Genomic DNA, 21,059 nt, shown 5'->3' on the forward strand with positions numbered 1-21,059 from the left:
GATCGCTAACAACAGGGCTGTTGGAGGAGGGAATGACTCCTAGAACGAGGAGGTGGTGCTCCATCTTTTAATAGCGAAAACCAGCCATCGATATGAACATCAAGAAATTAATGGATGGAGAATTTTTAAAAACTGAGCTGGGGTGTTGTAGAGACGACTCAGATGTAAATAAAGTGGCTTTGGCTTATTGCTATCACCTCTGCTGCCCCTACTTCGGTCATATTAACCACTTGATTCTTGAGCATTTGACTAGCAGGACACATGGTGAAGCAGTGAGGGCCAAATTTAGAAAAAGGTGAGCCCACGTTGTGCCTCCAAGCATGCACACGCAGATTAGGCATTTATTGGTACAAAACGGGTAATTGAAAATGCATTTACTCATTTAGTCCAAATGAGTTCATTGTGACAATCATGCTTCTCTATCTTTCCGTACGCTTGCTTAATTTCTAGAAGCAGTTTTATAAAAGAGCAAAATAAAGCTACCTCGTCTTTAGATGCATTGTGAATGCTATAAAATTTTAAACTCCCTTCTTTGCTCAAGAAAAACCTTAGCTTTGTGCTACTGCATAGATGATAGGAAGAGAGAGGGGGTGGGGAAGGGGGAAGGGAGGGACGGAGGGAGGGATGGAGGGAGAGAAAGGGAGAGGGAGAGAGAATGAATAACAGTCAAACTGAGGTTAGCTGTGTCCTATTTCTTTGTCCTATATGATTAACTTTCTGCCTTCAATGGTAAGGCCAATCAATCCTGATTGAATTATCCAATATTAACAGCTGAAAGTGATCAAAAGTAATGGTGAAAACATAGCACCAATCAATAAATCAATGCAAATGATTCAGTTCCTGGAGATTCGATCAAATAAAAGAGATAGATCAATTTAACCACTGAGCAAATTAAGTGGAAGTTGGTGTAGCACCAATTTACTTCAAAAGCCCCGCAGGCCCACAAAGCAGAGAAATGAGGTGGTGGAGAAACAGACCAGTTCCAGACCCACATGCTCACTTGACACAATTTATGCTCCTGAGATCCCTGAGGCTATGTGGTGTGTTTAGGGGCTGTGATTTCAGCCCCAAGAACAAGAGACACACAGAGCTCCAAAGGATCTGAGGAACTGGAGAGCTAAGGTACCAGGAAGCATGAACCACCCAGGAAGAGGCAGGAAGTACGCCCCCCACATCAGCTGTCCTCCCAGAGGACCACTCTGGAGCCCAGCGCTGGAGTCCACCCAGACACAGTAACGGGCAAATCTTCCAGGCTGGGGTTCCTAAAGGAAGGCCGTACGATGAGAAGCAAGGCAGGACAGGGTGTTGAGTCTTAGAGTGGGAGTGGGGATAGTGAAAGCAATCTCAAACTCCATTAGAAATAAAAACAGGACAACTGAAAAATACAGAACGGTTTGTGAGGAGTATCCGGGGCAAAATAGTTTTAGGGCACTTCTTACAGCTTTAAACGCACACTTTTCCATTCTTCCTGTTTGCAATAGAGGATCGGCCTTACTCAGAGAAAAATATGACAACGAGCTAGAGCAAACCCTCACCCACCCCCCCCCCCAACCCGCCCCGCCACATCACATCCAGACCCCACCTTGTCTTTGGTGGAGGGAGCAAGATAAAACTTTTGTTTCCGCTACACGTCCTTCATTTGAGGTATATGGAGAGAAGGGTCAGGTTGTTTTGAAACACATTTCTGAAAGCAAACGTAAATGTTTTGTTTTACGGTTATATGCTAAAAGGAAAAAGGGAAAGAAAAAAGCCCAAGATTCTTTAATCCCGTGAAAAAGATGAATGTTTAAAAATGAGAATTTTTACCTGGAAACCAATTAACATGAAACTATGTCAAGGTATGATTAACTGGGAAATTATTCTGGTAGAACTAGAGCAGAGAACTAAGGAAAATTCTGACGTGTTTGAGGCAGACATTTTATTTCTGAGTGATGATGACTCCTGATTAGGTTTACTTAGGTCAGCACTAGCGAGCAGGGAGAGAGGGTCAGGGGGCCAATGTCCGCCCAGTGCCTGTCTTTCTCCACACCCTGCACGGAGTGTTCTGTGTCGCCTACTCAGCTGCACTCTCACCACGATCCTGAGAGTTAGGTGTGAGGCCTTGTTGTTGCCTATGGGCCCATTGTACAGATGATAAAACTGAAGCACACAGTCAATAACAGCTTGTAAGTGACGGTGACCCTGTCAATCAAACTCTGGTGATTTTTCTCCGTAACTCATGTTTTTTCCCTTGTACTAAGCTGCCTGTAGGGAATTGGTAGCAAATTAAAACAAATGAAAAAAAAAAAAACTAATGAAAACTATTTTTTAAACTACTAACCGCTGGAGACTTTATGGGTGGCTAAGTCTCCCATAATCACAGATATCAGAATCATTTCCATCCTTCAGAACCAGCTTGAACACCTCCCACATGAGGTCTTTCTTGAGTCTCCCAGCTGGAGAATAAGCATCTTCTTTTGGAATACTTATAACCATTGACTACATATTAGCTCATATAATGTTTAATCATCTGCGTTGTCTTATCTTTTCTAGGAGACTATAAATGTGATATATTTCTAATTATTTTTTATATGTCATAGAGTGATTGGGACCATGGTCGATTTAAAATGATGACGTGGTAATTTTACAAATATTTGAATTAATAAATATGCTCCTTAATTAACAATGGCACTGGGACAATAGTAGTAAATAGCATAGGGCTTGTGATTTTGACTATGACTCCTAAATGTCTCATCATGTATTATTTAATAACTTGAGACACAGATTTGTATTAAATTGATTAAAAGCCTAGTTTAAGGAAACAGCTAAGTTAGCAAGTGACCCAGTGACTGGCTCAGCAGCCACATGGCCACGCTGTACTGTTGTCTTTTACAGCCCATCCTATGTGCGCTGCATCATTTTCTTTCAGAAATATGACCGTAAAACTTGAGCACCAGTTAAGCTGCGGTGTGAAAAAAAGGCATCCAGATGAGGTGATCTGGTGGGAAAGAGGAGAAAAACAGCTGAAGAGACAATTACATACTGAAAAAGAAGTGATACCCGAAAATCATGGTGTATCCCTCAGAATGTCAGCTGCATTTTGAATGTGGAAAACACTGCATTTGTGAGCTTAAGGAGGGAAGGGCTGTGTATCAAAATAACCTTTGATTCAAAAGGAATTCAAATACCAGAATCTCAGAGCCTGAAGTTCACCCAGGCCAATTCCGTCTCTCCCTCCTGCTGAAATTCCCTCAACATTCATTACATTCGTAACATGGTGCCTGATGGAACTTTCTACGAGACACATTGGAAGGGAATGATTTGATCACTGCTATTGAATTGTAGCTTGTCTAGAGGCACCAATTAAACAGTAATTAGTATATTGAAAGAAAGTGGCCTATTCAGCAGCATTTTTACAAACACACCACTTGCTCACACCTGTATAAACCACTTTGGATACAAATATGCATTGTAGGATATTATTCTTGGACCAGACCATCCCTCGCTCAAAGCAGCTTCCTTAAGTGCTGCAGAAAAAGTTGTGAGGTCTATTAGGAAAACTTGTGAAACATTCAATATATTCATTTGCTTTTAAAATAACAAAATGTTCATTTAGTTCCAATAATACACTTTTATTCCAAAGCACATCTTCCCTACCGGCATGCAAGATAGAAATAGATTAGAATTGCTTGCAAAAGTGAGGGAAAACTCTACCAAAGAAGAAAGACTACCTTGCCAATAACTGCACATTATATATCTCTAAACTGGAATGAATACTTTCGGTAAGAAAGGTTTAGGGGTCATGTGAAGCGTATAGCTTCCATACTGGCAAAAGGTGTGTCTTAGATTGAGTGTTCCATAGAAGTAGAGGTTTTGTCTCATTTAATTCTAAAAGGAATTGTGGTCTGTGATGTCCAAAAGATGATGTCTGAATCATTGGTGTCCTGAAGATGGACAGTGCATAATAAGGAATTATCTGAGTTCTGACTGGCGTTGTAGGCAAATATCAATGAAAATAACATACCCCCGTCTGTGTGTGTGTGTGTGTGTGTGTGTGTGTGTGTGTGTTGGGTATATAATTTTATACCCCACAAAGCACTTCTATTCACACACACAAAAAAAAATGGTTTCACATTTTTAACTGGGCATAAGTAGCGAAATAAATGTAAATTAATTTTATGTTCATGAAATCATTTATGCACCACACCACTGAAAGACATACCATTGTTATGAGGCAATTTTGAAATGCTCACCCTTGACTTGCCCTAGTATTCTCACTCTGACAGAAGAATCAAATAAACTATATGCTTTCAATCTTCCATTGGATTTCAGTTTGTGGGCGTTTCGTTTCATAACCTCTTACGAAAAGTCTGCCTTTCTGAACTTCAGTGGCATAAGCAAACAGATGACTTCAAGTGGTATGTATGACATATGTCAATTTTAAAACTTGCACTCATTTTACTTACCACAGTGTGAACTACAGTGAGCTGATAAAATGGCTTCATTTGTCATTTTTCTATTCTTATTATTTTGGTTACCGATCTTATTTTCTATTGTTACCTTAATTTCAGTCAATTTTCCCCTTCCTTCTAGAAATTAACAAAACTATTATGGTTTTGGTACACTTACCATGCCCACTTTTCATGCAGGAAATAAAAGAAATCAATCTTTAAAAATTACATTAATTCCATCCTCTAAGCCCAGGTGTAAAGCTAATTTGGGTAATGAAAGCAAATGTACAGGACTGTGAACCCCTGAGGGTAAAGCATAAAAATCCAAATACTCTCAAAACGAGAAAAAGTAAAGTTAACTCTGATCCATTTTTCTTAATGTATTGAAACCAAAAGCCACTGTCAGGACTTTAGAAAATAGACTTACATAGATATTTCAATGATGGTTGATATTAGCTTTGTAAAAATGATCACATACTAACTATAAAAAAAAAAACTTTTATCTAAGGGATGATGCGTATATTGAACCTGGGTATTCATATCAAGACCATGTATGATTCTGGGTAATGGGATTGGAAAAAGAGTGCTCACAGCTTTGGATTGTGGAATAAGTCTTCTTGTGACCCAGATCACAATCTGAATGAATGAGTCAGGAATATTTTGAGACAGGTTTGACCTTCTAAGATCCTAAAGACTCAGGAAGAGTTGTAGGTTTTGTATTGTATCTTTCATACCAACAGTTCTCAAAGTGTGGCTCAGGGACTTCTGGGGTCTCCTGGATCCTCTCCAGGGGTCTGTTATGTCAAGACTATTTTCACAGTAGCATTAAGACATCATTTGCCCTTTACACCCTCAACATCTCATGAGCGCAGAGTGGAGTTTCCTACAGGTGACTTGACAAGGGATAAGTGGTGACATCATCTCTCTGACAGCTAGTAGAATCGCAGGTGTGTATATTCTTGTGTTTAAAACTTCTCTTAAGTTTGATTTCTAATATGGGAATATCAATAGATAGTAAGCTGCACAAATCATAGGCCCTTGTGGTCATCAATCATTTTAAGTGTAAAGACATCCTGAGCTCAAAGAGTTTGAAAACCACAGGTCTAGACTAACTGTAGAACAGAATGAATACCGTATGCTTCACGAAACCCTAAAGTATACTATAAAAGAAACCTGGAGTCCTGAAGGATGTGGATAATTGCTCAGCTTTGTCTGTGCTATGGAGGGGTACAGGCTACTACGGCCATAGTGTTGGGTTCTTTTAATGAAAGACACCCACCAAAGTCTTACCAACAGGTTAGCTGTATTAGAAATCTACTAATAACAGTACAAAAGTGCAAATTTGTTGCAAACTTTTTTCAAGAACATGAGAGAGAAGTCAGTCTCTATAGAATCTCTACAACTTTGATTTTAAGCTATTATTAATTCTGCTCCACAGTTTACATTGCTAAGTATCACTAGGTATATTGGCCATATCCTTTACAGAGTCCTAAAAACCCAAAGGACTTATCTTTTCAAACATCTGGCAATAAGAATATATTTTGAAACAGAAATTAAGGTTGTATTAAGAAGATACACTTTCTGACAACAGTCTGTGTCAGAGTAGATATCCCAAACAGATGTGACAGAGTAGATAGCTATTGAGAAGTGATAAAAAGTAAGATAGCAACTTTAATTTCAGTCCACTGACACCACTATGACAATGGGCTCACCCATTCTTTCATAGATTTTTTTATTTCACCTCCTTAATTTGCTATTTGTTTACTTATAGAACAACAGATGATAAACTGTAAATTTCTTATTTTGACACATAGTTCACATTAATCTGGCTTCCCCAGAGCCCAAAGAGGTACAAAGCTGTCTCAGGGTCTACAGTGTACGATGAAAAACTAAGGAGTGTGTGTGTGTTGGGGGGGGGCAGGGGGGACGGTGGGTTCCTGCTTAACCAGACCTGGCTTAAGAGATTCAATGCGAAAAATAATTACCCCCCCCCCCCCCAGTTCAGGCTAAATAACTTTATTGTTAATCATTGTTAATAATAATGCTCATAATAATAAAATAATTTTAAGTTCGAACTCATTCTCCTCCAAGGGCACCAGTAAAATTTAACAAAAACATGTCACTCCTATCATTTTGTCACAAAAATAAGGGTAAGTATTATGCCCATTTTTCAGGTGAAGTAGCAGAAGAAAAAAAAAGACTTATTTTCCTTTCACAATAAGTAACATTTCTAGGATAGAATCCAGGTCTCTTACCCATATTTTAACTACTAGTCTATTGCTAAGAGTAATAAAACCAACCAAACATTTGTATTATATTTTATAGTTGGTACCTTAGATTCAGACCTATTACTTCATGTTACCTAACAACAACCCCATAAGTGTTACACCCGTCTAGCATTTCTTCATATCCAAGGTTCAGAGACATTATGCACCAGTGCAAAGTCATATACCTAGCAAGTGGGACACTCAAGGCTAAACCTGATGTCTTTGGATGCCAAAGTTTTAACTACGAGGCTGTTCCTAAGTAATAATTATTTTCTTCCATTATGTGGAAGAAACATACTGGACAAGAGTACAGCTTCTTTCTTCTCTTCCCCTCTCCCTTCCAATTTCAAGCCCCTCAGGATAACAATGACTTGGACATCCATCCAGCTTGGAGTCCATTGGGAACAGAACATGAATAAAACAGGATTGGGGAGAATGGGCCATAACAGCAAGGTGAATGATCCCATAGTCCAATAAACCTGACCTCTAAGCCTATCACACTGGGTCAGAAGGTCCAATTATAGGTCTGTTCTAGTTCTTTTTATGATTGACAGCAGCCAGAGGCAAAATTACTTTGGTGTCTGTTAATCCAGCCTCTAATTCTCCCTTTGCCCCAATACGCACAGAGCATCATGGTGGCCCAGGGTGAGTGATACTGTGAATCCAGATTTAAAATGCCCTTGTTTCCTATAAGAAGAGCAACTGAGTTCAATCCCGGTTCTCCTCGTGGGGACATTACCTGCAGCTCTGTTTGGAAGAAAAACTTCTGTGGACATTGTGTGCAGTCATAGATCTTGTCTTCTTGTCCATGGGCAGAGAAAATATGCTGCTGCAACTTGTTTGCTTGAACAAACACTGAAATGATAAAAGGATGGTGAACCTTGGGTTATTTTCTTTCTGAAATGCCCTCAGTCAATGACTCCCTGTGAACAGACCCAGGCTGAGCGGACTGAATGCCGCACCTTCTGGGTGTGACCACTGCCAGGCCCCCGGGGAGGGCTGAGTCACATCTGGTCATGCTTGGGTCCCCAGCTTTTGTTAAGATGCACTCTACCAAGCACCCAATTCAGCCCAAACAGCTCCAAAGTAAAGGTTTATCGAGGCCCTGCTCCCTATAAATCTTTTAAAAATAAAGCTGAAAATTGTCAAATGCACAGCCCTGTCTGAACAGAAATGACTCCTATTTCTCAGCAACCCACAGGTTAAGAAATCATAGATGCCAAAACCCTGCTTATTGTATTTGCCTAAAGTTATAGCTGGCAAACAGTTCTCTATTTAAATGTGTTAATGCTAAAAATTATATCCCACAGCTACTCTGGGGCACTGTCTATAAATGTGAAACAGAACGGCAGGTAAATTCTCTTTGGATACTTTAAGATCAACTCAGCCTACACACTGAATGCGAGGGTTTCAATAATATAAACATGTTCAATTTTAATGACTACAAAACAAGGCCCTAAGACTGTGTAACAGTTTACCTAGGAGACATACTATTAATAATTAAATTGTATATGCCAGAGGCAGTGTTTGGGTTGGCAGAACTGACTTCTGATGGATGCCTGGTGCACTGTGACCTAAAAAAGTTTGCATCTACAATATTAATCTGTATAGGCAGGGAGAGGATTTATTAAAGATGTTGGCATTTGACTTTGACTCCACTCTAATCATTAAAATTATTCTAATTGCCAGCCAACCTAAAATATTAGAATATTGTTCTTGTGAGTCATACATTTTAATCACATTTCTCATTACCTTAAAAAACTACTCAGATTTCTTCGCTCCCACCTAACATGCTTTATATTGGAAGTTCTTTTTTTTTTTAATTGTTATTTCTAAAATTACTTCAAGATACACTGAAACAATTCAGGTCTGTCAGCACAGAAAATGCAGACGACTCATGATTAATGCATTTTTGTCTCTTACCTACATCAACAAAAAGAAATGGGGTTTTTATACAGATTTGCAACTGATCTCCATATAACTTAGCACATGTTATGAGGCTTCTGGCTACAACATGAAATAACTATTTTATTAGGGGTCTCAGTCATGAGATCTATGACCCAGTCTTCCTTATGAAGACTTACCACGAGCTTTTATAAAGAACCCAGACTCCTGACTCATTGTATCTTAAGATAAATACTATGTTGTGGTAAAAATATAACAATATATTTTATCTTAATTGCTGAGAACAAATTGGTGGTTACCAGAGGGGAAGCAGGTCGGGGGATGGGCTAGATGGGTGATGGGGATTAAGGCGTTCATTTGTTGTGACGAGCGCTGGGTGATGTATGTAAATGCTGAATCGCTAAATTGTACACCTGAAACTAATATTACACTGTATGTTAACTGGAATTTAAATAAAAACTTAAAAAGATAAATTTTAAAAAGCACCCCCCAAGCCCAATATATATTTTTAAATATAAATCGAAAGCACAAGAACAACAACAACAACAACAACGAAACAGTTCCAAAAGGAGTGGCTGATGGAATTATTGAAAGAAGGAGGCTCACAGGCAAATGTCATTAACACATTCAAGAACTACTTGCAGTAACTGTATAATGAACATGGCCCCTCTCTTCTTTTGTTACAGGACAGAAATCTACAGGCTGAATGTAGTAAAGGTTAATAATCAATGCCTGGGATCTTGCTCTGCAAACAAAGAAGTCAATTTTGAGAGAAGGATATATTTTTGTTGTGTTTTGGTCTTTTTTTTTTTTTTTGACAAGTAAGAAGGGAACATAGCCTTGAGGGGCTTGACCACTGAGTTCAAGACATATGCAAAACAATCACAAAGGACTTTCCAAAATAACTTTGTCACTGTTGGGGGGGGAGTACCAGAAATACGTGTGATCATATCTCAACCCCATGGGCTTCAAATTATAGATTCTGATTTACATTTTTGTTTTTTTGCTGCTGCTGCAAACTATAGAGCCAAAACATCCAATGAAAGTTTCTTCTTAAAAGTGTAAATTTATATTAAAAATCCATCCAATTTCATAGGAAATAAACGCCTCACCTAATCAGTTCATCTAATCTGTTTTCTAGCTCCAAAATTTGGGAGGGTTTTAATGTTACCTTTTTATTTCTTATGGGAAATGTTAGAAAACTCTCCAAGTTTAAGTAACAGACATAGGCTGGCAACACGGCTGCACTTGTAGTCAGACGTCTTGCGATTAAGAAGCAGCTTCGTGCAGGCACTCTTGCCTTGGTAACCTTTTCACACCGAGAGGAGAAAAGGGAACAAAACATGGATGTCGTTTTCCAAATGGAAAAGTGCAAACTTCTGAGAGAACTTGAAATGCCATTTGTTCATCCTGACAGTTAACCTTCCTGCCCATTTGAGCTTTTAAGTGGGCGGCAATCAATAATGCTAATAAGCAGAAATCAAACATCTTCTCCCCAAATTGAACAGAAGTCCTATCCGTAAAAGGCCATTGCGGTGGGAATATGCTTTGGTAGGAAAGACATGGAACTGGCCGTGAAGCTCTCTAGAGTTTCCTACCTGTAAAGCAGACGGGGCACTTGAAGGTACCTCCCATCCCTTCGAAGCTGTGCTCTATCAGATGGCACTGGAGTTTGGCAGGGGAGTCGAAGGTCTGGCTGCAGAGTTTACATTCATGGTTCAGTCCTTCATCTGTGAAGAATACATGAACAGAAAAGTTGAAACACATCATATCTTTTTAAAATTTTTTTCTACATGTTTTATTTATTTTTGAGAGAGCACAAGCAGGGGAGGGGCAGAGAGAGAGAAGGACAAAGCGGGCTCTGCGCTGACACCAGAGAGCCTGATGTGGGGCTTGGACTCACGAACGATGAGATCGTGACCTGAGCTGAAGTCAGATGCTCAATCGACTGAGCCACCCAGGTGCCCCCACATCATATCTTTAACGGACAAGTGTAATTGCATCTGTTAAACTACTTCCATCACCAAATATAAATATATAGTAGCATATATGGTTGTGGGTTCTTATTTCACATTACCTACGAATTTGTATCAACATAAAACATTTCTGGAATTTAAACTCCAAAGAGAATCAGAAGGCAGTGTTTATCTTCCGGGTGAAGCATTTTGTTAAGCTTTTAAGGTATCATTAGGATGTCACTGATAAGGCATCTCTTTTTCACTATCATGATTTTATGGCTGTGTATTTCCAAAGTCCTAAAATAACGGACTCAAGGAAAATGGACAGCTTCTTCCTTAAGTCTCTCCTCTAGTTTTCCTAGAATGTTCTACAAATTTATATTTCTTTTTTTTTTCAAGATTATTAATTTATTTTGAGAGAGAGAGAGAGAGCAAGAGCCAGTATGAGTGGCGGAGAGGCAGAGAAAGAGAGGGAGAGAGAGAGAATTCCAAGAAGGTTCCATGCTGTCAGCACAGCACGAACTGTGAGATCATGACCTGAGCCGAAATCAAGAGTCGAATGCTTAAACGACTGAGCCACTTGGGCGCCCCTACAAATTTCTATTTCTAACTATAAGGTTTTTAGTGATACTCCCATTGACACAAACTTTCTTTTTCTATTCCCAAGATTTCTGGGCAATTTTGAAATATTATTAATGCTTATAGTTTATCCTACAAGTGCTATTTTTATGCAGGGTACTCCCGGTTCTCCATATCTTCTCAGTTCATTGCTCCTTCTACTTCGTAAGATAGTTTCAATTTTACCCTGTGATCTAGACTCTGTCTTTCTCCCAAGGAATTTCTACGAGCTCCATGCTCAGTTTTGACTAGCCCTGGATTTTTCTTTGATATCTTAGGAACAAGATGGTAGAAAAATATTTCAACGTAATAATAATTGCTATATAATGTGAAGAGTTTCTGTTGTCGATAGACGCCATTATTTTTAGATTGCCTATTTCCTCATTAAAATGTTTCTGAAACTTAAAATTTAAGGATTAGTCCAACTTATTTCAATTTGCAATTATAAGAAACGAAAACCAGTAGCACTGGAATGAACAACCCAACACTTCTGGAGTGTTTTCTGCATTTCAGACACTGCTCTTCTAAGTGCCCAGATATACATTCATTAATTTAACAGCTACTGGTGGCCCCATTTTACAGATGAGGAAAATGAGGCCCAGAGACTGTAAGTGATTTTCACCCTGAGTCACAGGGTCAATATTTGGTGGAGCCAGAACTTAACTCCAGGCATCCGGGCCTCAAGGTCCATGATCTTAGCAAATAGGCTATGACATTCACCAACTACTCCCAAATGACTTATCAGACAGAGTAAGGGCAGAGAGGTTGCAATATAACCTGGCTTGTTATCAACTTATACTCTTACCTTCTCCTATTTGCAGTGATAAAAAATGTTACTAAGGATCACTAGTGAATGATCTAGGGAATGTGAAAGACGTATTCGTACCATGTGGGCAACAAGTCTATACTCCAAAGGTATTTCCTTCCATGCAACACAACATGCATGTGTAAGTCCTTCTCCAGCTGATATTACTGGCAACACAAAGGCTCAATTACAAAGTGAATTATTATTAGCTAACTAGGAGTAAAAATCACTCTATTTGTATTCCTAATCTTTCTTCTCACATAAGTATGAGTCTTTAGAAGCAGAGGATTGGAATTTGTAAAAAGAGAAGCAAAGCACTAATTAAGCCACCCAGTACTGTCTACATTTCACAAGAGATAAAAACCTACTCTGTATTTGGGTGGCACAGTAAATTCCTTGATTATAATTATGTAAGAAGGAGTTTAATTGTGCATACTGACATGACAAGGGGTTATACAAAAAGCTTTAGGGATTATATAAGATCAAGGGGTTTTCATCTGTTCTTTTCTCTCTTTCTTTTTTTAATCCTAAAGTCACCAAAAATTTTCCGAATTTTAGATATTAAGAAATATAAGAAACACCACTGTAGGGAATTGGGTCAGTAAGTTGATCATCAGAAATACTTGACAAATTTAAATGTTTCCTCGATGCCGCATACCTTACTTTGGTGGTAAGAAGGTAACCAGGAGTCTTTATTTCATCTTTAAATTACGTGTTTTGCACAAGAACCAAGATGCAGCCTATGGGTGTGAACAGGTATACACATTTGTTCCGGAATTCTTAAACTCGCAATATTTGTGAAGTAATATATGTAAGCCTGGCTGGCTTCCTTGGGGATATTGACTGACTGTTGCATGAACACAAAGTGAATTATGCAAGTTAGAATGGTCTTTAATGTGATGTTTTTTCTTGACTATGAGTATTTTGTTTGAAAAAATAATAGAAAGGAAGAAAGATATATGTGTATGAATACAAGGAAAACGTCTTCATCGATTTTTATTTATTTCCTATCCTAAGAACAGAGTCACTCCATCACAAAACATTACATAATCCAAATTTAGTCAGGTGAATTCACAAAACGGTGGCACACAATGATAAAGCATTTATGCATGATTAGTGCAGACTTAGTTGCCGTGAACCCCATACCCGGTGAAGGCACTAAGGGATACCAATGATCATAACGATAGCTTCTGGCATTTTCAGAACTGTTTACAGTTTAAAGCACATTTTTTTAATATGAAAAAAAAAAAGATGCTGGGGGTTCTACCTGCCTTTCATTTCTAAGTTACATTTGAGGTTTTTTTCCCCAACTAGTGACTTTTCCCAGCTATTTGAGTAGGATAGAAAATATATCTGAATTCTTACACAGCAAATGATAGATCAGCAAAAGCTAGTGTGCTCCGAGCTACAAGTGAACACATCTAGACATTTCTCCCACTTTTATTAACTTCCCTACTCACTTTCTCCCTGCTCCTACTTGCTTATTTCCACAGGGTCAAATGGATAATGAGTGAGTGATAGGGGGACCCAGAACGCTTTTACCACTGGTTAACAGAACCCATCTTATACTGTTCAACTGAAGAACAGGGTAGAGATAGTATTGGGAAACTAAGACAACGTATTTATAATATGAATTCACAGGTTTATCCTTATTCAGAGTCTCTGTTTAACTCAGCTCCCATATATTCTCTATTTGCATTGTGTGGCTAAGAGCAGTGTGTTAGTTTTCAAACAATTTTCTAAAAAATCCTTAGTACTGGGGGATCTACCTTAGGTATGCCCTGTTTCCTTCCAAAAGTGAGTTTCTCTCCTTTCTTCTTGCTATCTGGTATGAGGTGGTAAGGAGCTGTAAAGTGACACTGTGGTTTTAATTTCAAGTTGATGTTCATGGGGAGGCACTATCAACACCTCCGAATGCAGGTGAACTTAAGCCTTAGACTCAGGATTTTGCCGAGGAAGCCACAACTTGCACCTTGTCTTTTTATCTCCCTTCTTCGTAAAGGTGCCAAAAGCCTAAAAATTCAATCAAAGTGACCATTTCTGCTCTCCGGAAAGGTAGCAGCTGACAGTAATTGGATAATACAGTCTGACTCATTTATTAAAAAGAGATTCTGAGTCAATTGATTTAATAACCATTACAATATTCCATTAAGGATATAATAGGCTAGTGCAGCCCTATTTTTTTTATTGAGTTATGGATGAGATCTACGGATGAAATTTCTAGATTTTTCTTCCCTTTTTTGCCTATCCATAGTCTCTAGATTTTCCACAGGGAGCAAAATTTGCCTTTGTAGGTGACTTTGGAAGTTAAAGACTAAAACTGCTACCCTTTCCATACCCTACGAATAAAGATTGATGGCCACACCGCAATTCTGATTGTCAAAAAGTTACATAGCAAATAAGCAATATTATGCAGTACAGAAAAACTCCAGTTCTAAACACTAGGCTGAAAAGTATTCTAACAAATACATGGGAGAGCAGAAATTAGCACAAGGAAAGGGAGAAAGAAACATCAGAGCGCAATTAGTCAATTGAACGAGAAGACCATGGACCTTCCAGGATAAACCCACATCTTTCCAGAAAACCCCTGTTTGTTATGTACTGGTGGAGGGAAACATGCGTGTGGCCAGCACTGTGGGTCCAAGGTCAGGAAAGGCACGAGTGAAGCTCTCACCACTGAGAACATGTTGGAGGCCAGCGACTTCCTGTCCTGGTCAACCGCTTTAAAGCATGACCAATGACGGTGTGGGCATAATTGAGAAATGATTTCACATGTATATAAATTTCAGCTAAAATAATTATTTCCATTTGTTAATCTTCATTTAAGCGCGAACATAAATGTTAACAGGAATCAAGTCCACACAGAAGACACTGATGCTAATGTAAATATTTACTCCACTCTTCAATGTTTCAAAGGAAATGAGTCTGAATACATAATTGCAATACCACCTCAATGTAGGGAACGTGATAATCATTTACAAAACTTTGTGCTGTAAGAACAAAATCTGTTTGTCTGAGGCCAGTTCAGAGGGGAATGATAATTTCTATCTCTCCAATTTATAAAACCTGGACCAACACAACTATTCGTCAGTCCATGTTGTAAGAGAAAAAAATAACAGCTACCATTTGGATGTTCAAGCACAACTCAAATTATAAGCTCCGACATGGCAACTGTTAGACACTGACATTTCAATATAAGCTTTAAACAAGAGAAACCCTTTAAGCAGCCTCCAGACTGTGTGTCCCATGTTTATACTCCTTTTCCTTCAATAAAAACAAAAATCTAGAGCAGCTACAAGCAAATGTTCAGTGGTTGACTTACATGCAGCTGTTATCCCAGGAATCACTGGGGGCCCCCTTATATCGTCTGATCAACACGGCAGCCATTACTGAGGACCAATTTGTAACAGTTTATAAGTAGAACTCCTTCTCTTATTTACCCTCGAGACTGGCCAGAAGGGTCCTCCAGCCTCTTCCACTGCATAAATCTATAGGCTAAAGTCCAAAGATACAAACCCCTCTCGGTGCATCATCATGTGGCCGGGGCCATACTTAAAAGCTCTGATCTGAGTGGGAGTAAACTCTGCCCTTGGAATCCAAACAGAGGAATCAAATGCCCTGCAGTTGTAATTTTTCCAGTTCGAACATGTATACCACTATATCCTTATATATATTTTTAAATCCAACAAAACTATGCCCTAAACCAATTCCCAACCCCCAACCCTTTACTCTGCTTCTCCTCTTCCCTGAGTTCATTTCCAAGCACACATTTATAAGCTAGGGGTCTGAGGAGTAACAAAGAAAAGCCATACATGACAAAACTCACCCCTCGGCTACATTGGCTCACCCTAGAAACCAGGAGTAGAAAAATAGGCAGACTGTACTGTGATTTGCCACACGCACAGCCACCACATCTCTCGAGCTCTTTCCAGGGCTCAGGCCACTGTAATTTGTTGTATTATATACTGCACATATTTCACAACTGTAACGTAAACACACTGAGGTGCTAATTTGGCAACGGAGAATATTACTTAGGCCTCAAAGTCTGCCAGTAGATTAGTCATTAAGCCCCCAAAGTAAGGCAGAATTTGAGAGTGCTGAATATTATGTGAACCTTTTCTTCACTAGTTAAAAAGCTCTGCTCTGTTCTTTTGAACAATTCAACACGAAAACGAACATTGCCTGAAGACTGACGCCAGCACCTTCTTGGATTTTCTCACTGGCAATATGGCAATGTCTGCCACTGTCAGTGTTTCTATGCCACACAAGAGAGGAATACAGGATACAAGCATAAGCCTCACAATAAGAGAGAAAGGGCATTGGGGACAGTAGGAGCAAATGAGCACCAGGTGCCTCGACTCTGACTATCCACACGTGCCACCCTTAGGTATCTCGAGAAAAGCAAAATGATATGCACCCCACGTGTCTCCGCCAGAATTTTATTTCAAGGAGCCCTACAAGGTGCAAGTCTGCATTTAACTCCGTTACTACCTGTTTTTGGCCAATGGTCTTAAAGGCTACAGTGCTTTTGGACTTTATAAGCAAAGCCACTGATATTGACACTGTTATTTCCTGTCTTGAACTTCTCATTATCAGCAGGGCTGGAGCAGGAAATGATTCAACTGGGGTAGGCTGCATTGTACCCAGCAGATTTTAAAGAGCCCAGGGGCTGCCTGGAGCCCCATAAACATCAGCAGCTTGGAAACTAGCAGGAGGTCCAGGTGGGCCGGGATGGGAGAGGCAGGCAGTGGGATTTTAGATGCTCTGAGATGCAGTATTGTCCAATTCCTTGGCTATTATTATCGGTTGTGGGTATAGTTATTTGAATATTCTCATGTAGGAGAGAACGCTGAAATGCTGTTCAAACAATAAACAATAAAACAACCCACTGAAAAAAGTGGCTTCCCTTCACCTGTGGGGACTCAGCAGCGATATTTTGGCACACATTTGAAAATAAGGATGAGCAGGTAGACGAAAAGATATCTTTCAAACCTGACCAGTATTTTGGTACCTCCAGGTCGTCAGCCTTTTCTTCTCTACTTTCCTAATTTAAACATGAGCCCACAGTGGAAGTCTCAGAGAAAGCATACAGTGCCAGCAAATAGCTTTCAAGGTAAAAACCTAGGCTACAAATGTTTTCATTTAAAAAAATGAGTTTTTGGTAATGCACCGATAAAATCACTTTGAGCTCCACTCCCCCCCTCCCCCCAAGAAAAAGTATTCTTAACTACGAAAAGAAGAAATACTGTTAGCCCTGAAAAACGCAAGGGTGGCAACAGTTAGGAGTGAGGACTGAGACCAGCTAAGTCTGAAATATATCCTTTAGATCTGCTCCGGTAGAAAACAGCGTGGCTTCCAAAAATTAGCTTGTTGCATAAAGCTTTAACTTGCGTATATGCGGCTGTATTGCATCGAAAAGGGTCCAGTTTACTTGACACTCAATTTTCCCCCTTATATATGCGTGCTTGAATGCATGAAAGTAACCTTCATTCTTTTACAAAGTTTTCACCACCTAATCCTTAGTGCTGCAATGTTCTCTACCGTGACAGCAAAGTTTCTGAGCACACAAGACACTATAAAAATTTACTTCCCTTTTGCATAATAAATTAGACACACAATATGATTGGAAACAGCATGCTTCCAATTCAGTAATGCATTTCAGTTCTTGCCTTGCCTATTAAAGAGTGGTGGATGGCAGCCCAGGATATCTCTGAACGAGGGCGTGCCAAGCACTAAGTTTGGGGTTATTCATCAATTTGTGCCACAAGGCAAGTTTCAGGAGGGCAAGGACATTTGTCTGTTTTGTGCATTGATGTGCGCCAAGCACCTAAAACAGTACACGGCTCATAGCTGGGACTCAATAAATATTTATTGAATTTATGGGAAATAAGCATTTTGCTGGTCCTACATGTAATTTCAATCAGAAGAAAAGGCCGCGACGAACACCAAAACGATATTATTTATCAATTGTTTAAAAAGTTTGCTCCATTCCCTTGTACATTAAGCCCTATGTGATGACACGTTTGGACTAGCCAAAATTTACCTTATTCTGCTTGCCTTTGCTATTTCCTGAAATGAGAGGAAAATGCTCTGGCAAATAGAGCATTCACAAAGTAACTGCCCTTATTTGCCAGTTTAACTCTGGCAAGAAACTGAGGAGCCCAAACTTATCTCCTGTTTCAAGAGGGGAAGTGTGACAATGGAATACTACGTGGCAATGAGAAAGAATGAGATACGGCCCTTTGTAGCAACGTGGATGGAACTGGAGAGTGTGATGCTAAGTGAAATAAGTCATACAGAGAAAGACAGATACCATATGTTTTCGCTCTTATGTGGATCCTGAGAAACTGAACAGAAGACCAGGGGGGAGGGGAAGAAAAAAAAAAAAGAGGTTAGAGAGGGAGAGAGCCAAAGCATAAGAGACTCTTAAAAACTGAGAACAAACTGAGGGTTGATGGCGGGTGGGGGAGGGGGAGGGAGGGGAGGGAGGGTGATGGGCATCGAGGAGGGCACCTGTTGGGATGAGCACTGGGTGCGGTATGGAAACCAATGTGACAATAAATTTCATATAAAAAATAATAAAAAAAAGAGGGGAAGTGTGATCATGCATTTTATACCTGAAATACAAAAACAGAACCATGTGAAAGAAGGGATATTTACCTTTTATTTGCCCTCAGTCATAGAGAAATCTCTACTTCACACATATTTTTAAACAATTTTTATTAATAGTTATGTATTCTGATATTACAAAGCTCCATTCTTTTAACTAACTGGTTTAATCAGATGTATGCATCGATTGCACTCTTTGCTTAAAATTTCTCCTGTTTGGTATTAAATACATACTATTAACGCCTCACGTCTGGGACTTGTGGCCCAGGTAGAAGTGCAGGGATTTACCTTCAAGTACTGTACAAAAAACCAAACAAACCATAAATTGGTAAAATCGAAAGAAGCTAAATGTAACCTGCTTTAACGTTAAATCCATCAAGAAAACATCTTGGAGTACTGAGACAGTGAAACAGTCAATATTAATTCCGCACAGCAGTGGGCCAGCCATGGGAGCCACGCACTGGACACGGTTCTCATCAGGTATGTGTTCGTGTTACTGTGCTGGCTTTATGGCAAGGGTCAGGGCCTTTTCTTTTGTTTACCTTCTTCTTCTTGGCATAAAGCCACGAGTTATTTGAAGGAGAAAGTCTCCAAACACTGGAAAGCTGTTTATCTTTGCTAGAAAGCATAGCCTGCTATCGCTGATGATTTTAAAACAAAATAAAAAAAAAAACCCAGCAAAACAAAACAAACAAAAGAAATGGAATGAGGTTCACCAGCTTCTGCAAATATTATGGATCTCAACAGCCATGGGCACTAGGTTCAAGACAAGAAACTAGTCAGGCATTTCCAAAGCTAATTATCTAAGAAACTTATGTTATTGATGACTTTTTGCAAAGTCATCTGAACTGTGGTGTTCAGAATCGGGGTTCAGCACCAAAGCACAAGTTAACTCTGTGACAGGTGGGGCACGAAGGGGCAAGAATCTCATATTTCCAAGAGACCATATCCTCCTTTTACTTTGTGGCAATACTAAGAAAATCCTAAGCAGCAATGCAAAAATCACAATACTGCACGTTATTTGCAAATGACTCACATTTTTATTGTTCTATTGGTGTGACCTTAGAAACTTGGCCTTGAAGAATAAAAAAAGGTAATGGTGCAATAAATGCAATAAGATTTCTAAAAACAGTTTATTGGAAATGTGCTGTGAAACTTGAATTCTTCTAATCAAACGATGCCACCCCTTAGAGAAATTTTCCTGTGCATTATTAAAGTGATATACTGCAGTACTAGTTAGAGCTCCATAACCTTTAAATTGCCTGATTGTAATTAAGGCCACTAGTTTTATTTAGGAAGGTTCAAGGAGGCTCAATTTAAGTTGGCTTAACTAGTGTGAATTTAATGTCATGCTGCCAGAAGGCACAGGAACTCTCTGGCCTGGCTGTTCTGTGGCACATACAGCTGTGGGGTCATGAATTCTAAATTAAGCCCACATTTAAAGAAACTACAGATATCAGGAAGTAGCTGGCTGTGTGCAAGTACACATCCCCATGGTTGTATATGTATATCATTCATTCATTCATTCATTCACTGATTCATTCTACTGGCAGTTTCCTAATTTGAGAATCAAAATATATCTGATTATTTATAGTGTGAGTAGAAGCGGTATATAGTTACTCTTAAAGGCATAATGATCACTTTCATTGAAAGGTGGGGCTTAAGACAACGTCCAATCAGCATTACTGATTTAAAATAAAAGGTGCTTGTAACAAAATCGTAAAGGCAGGAATGTTATTCACATTCTAAAAGAAATTCTAAGAAGGAAAATTTACAGTTAGGTATTTGAGGAGGAAATAAAGGGTACGGTTTGGACAGGCCACTAAATGGAGTGCTGAGAATAACATAAACTTCACTGAAAGGGCAGCAAATCTAGGACTGAAAACAAAAGAGAAGAGAAAATGAAGGTACTCGATGCAGAGACCAGCAGAAGCAAAGGGTAGCAGCAGAAAGAAAAACACTTAAGGATTTGACCCATGTTCAAAATTTTACTGGATGTGAGCTCAAAAACATTCATCTCTGGATAGAGTGCTGGCACTTTTCTGTAGCTCCAACGGCAATAATGATAAATGAATTTCCTTACAGCCAAGTGGCTCAAGCAGCCAACTACGATACCACTATATAATTAATAACAATAAGCAATTAAAGAGAACAGCAGGTTACAACTATAAGGTGTCAAAATACATTAGCAAAGGAAAAACACTGCAGCAACACATTTAAAAGAAAAATAAATATACAGTGTTGGAACCTATATACAGCTGCCTCTTCCATTCTATATTTTAGATAAAGCTTTTATGCTTAAAGAAAAATAGAGGATGGCATAAAACTACCATAAGGTGATTAACGTCCCTCCAAAAGCAAATAATGCTCCCTAGGCTCAGAGAAATCTGAAAAGTGATATGGGAAACCTGATTGTGAAGGCACAGGAGAGTTGGCTGACCATGATTTGGCGTTATCCTTTTACTAA

General features: G+C 39.2%; 1 protein-coding gene across 1 annotated transcript in view; it reads right to left on the bottom strand.

The window, feature by feature from the left end:
- Positions 1-21,059, bottom strand: part of ZNF521 (zinc finger protein 521) — a 278,899-nt gene that overhangs the window by 19,050 nt on the left and 238,790 nt on the right. Inside the window, exons 6-7 of the mRNA XM_042910390.1 lie at positions 10,201-10,332; positions 7,437-7,552 (exon numbers count right to left, since the gene is read on the bottom strand). Of these exons, the coding sequence (XP_042766324.1) occupies positions 7,437-7,552; positions 10,201-10,332 (248 nt within the window). The remainder of the gene's footprint in view (positions 1-7,436; positions 7,553-10,200; positions 10,333-21,059) is intronic.

This window comes from Panthera leo, chromosome D3, assembly GCF_018350215.1.
Source record: "Panthera leo isolate Ple1 chromosome D3, P.leo_Ple1_pat1.1, whole genome shotgun sequence".
Lineage (NCBI taxonomy): Eukaryota > Metazoa > Chordata > Mammalia > Carnivora > Felidae > Panthera > Panthera leo.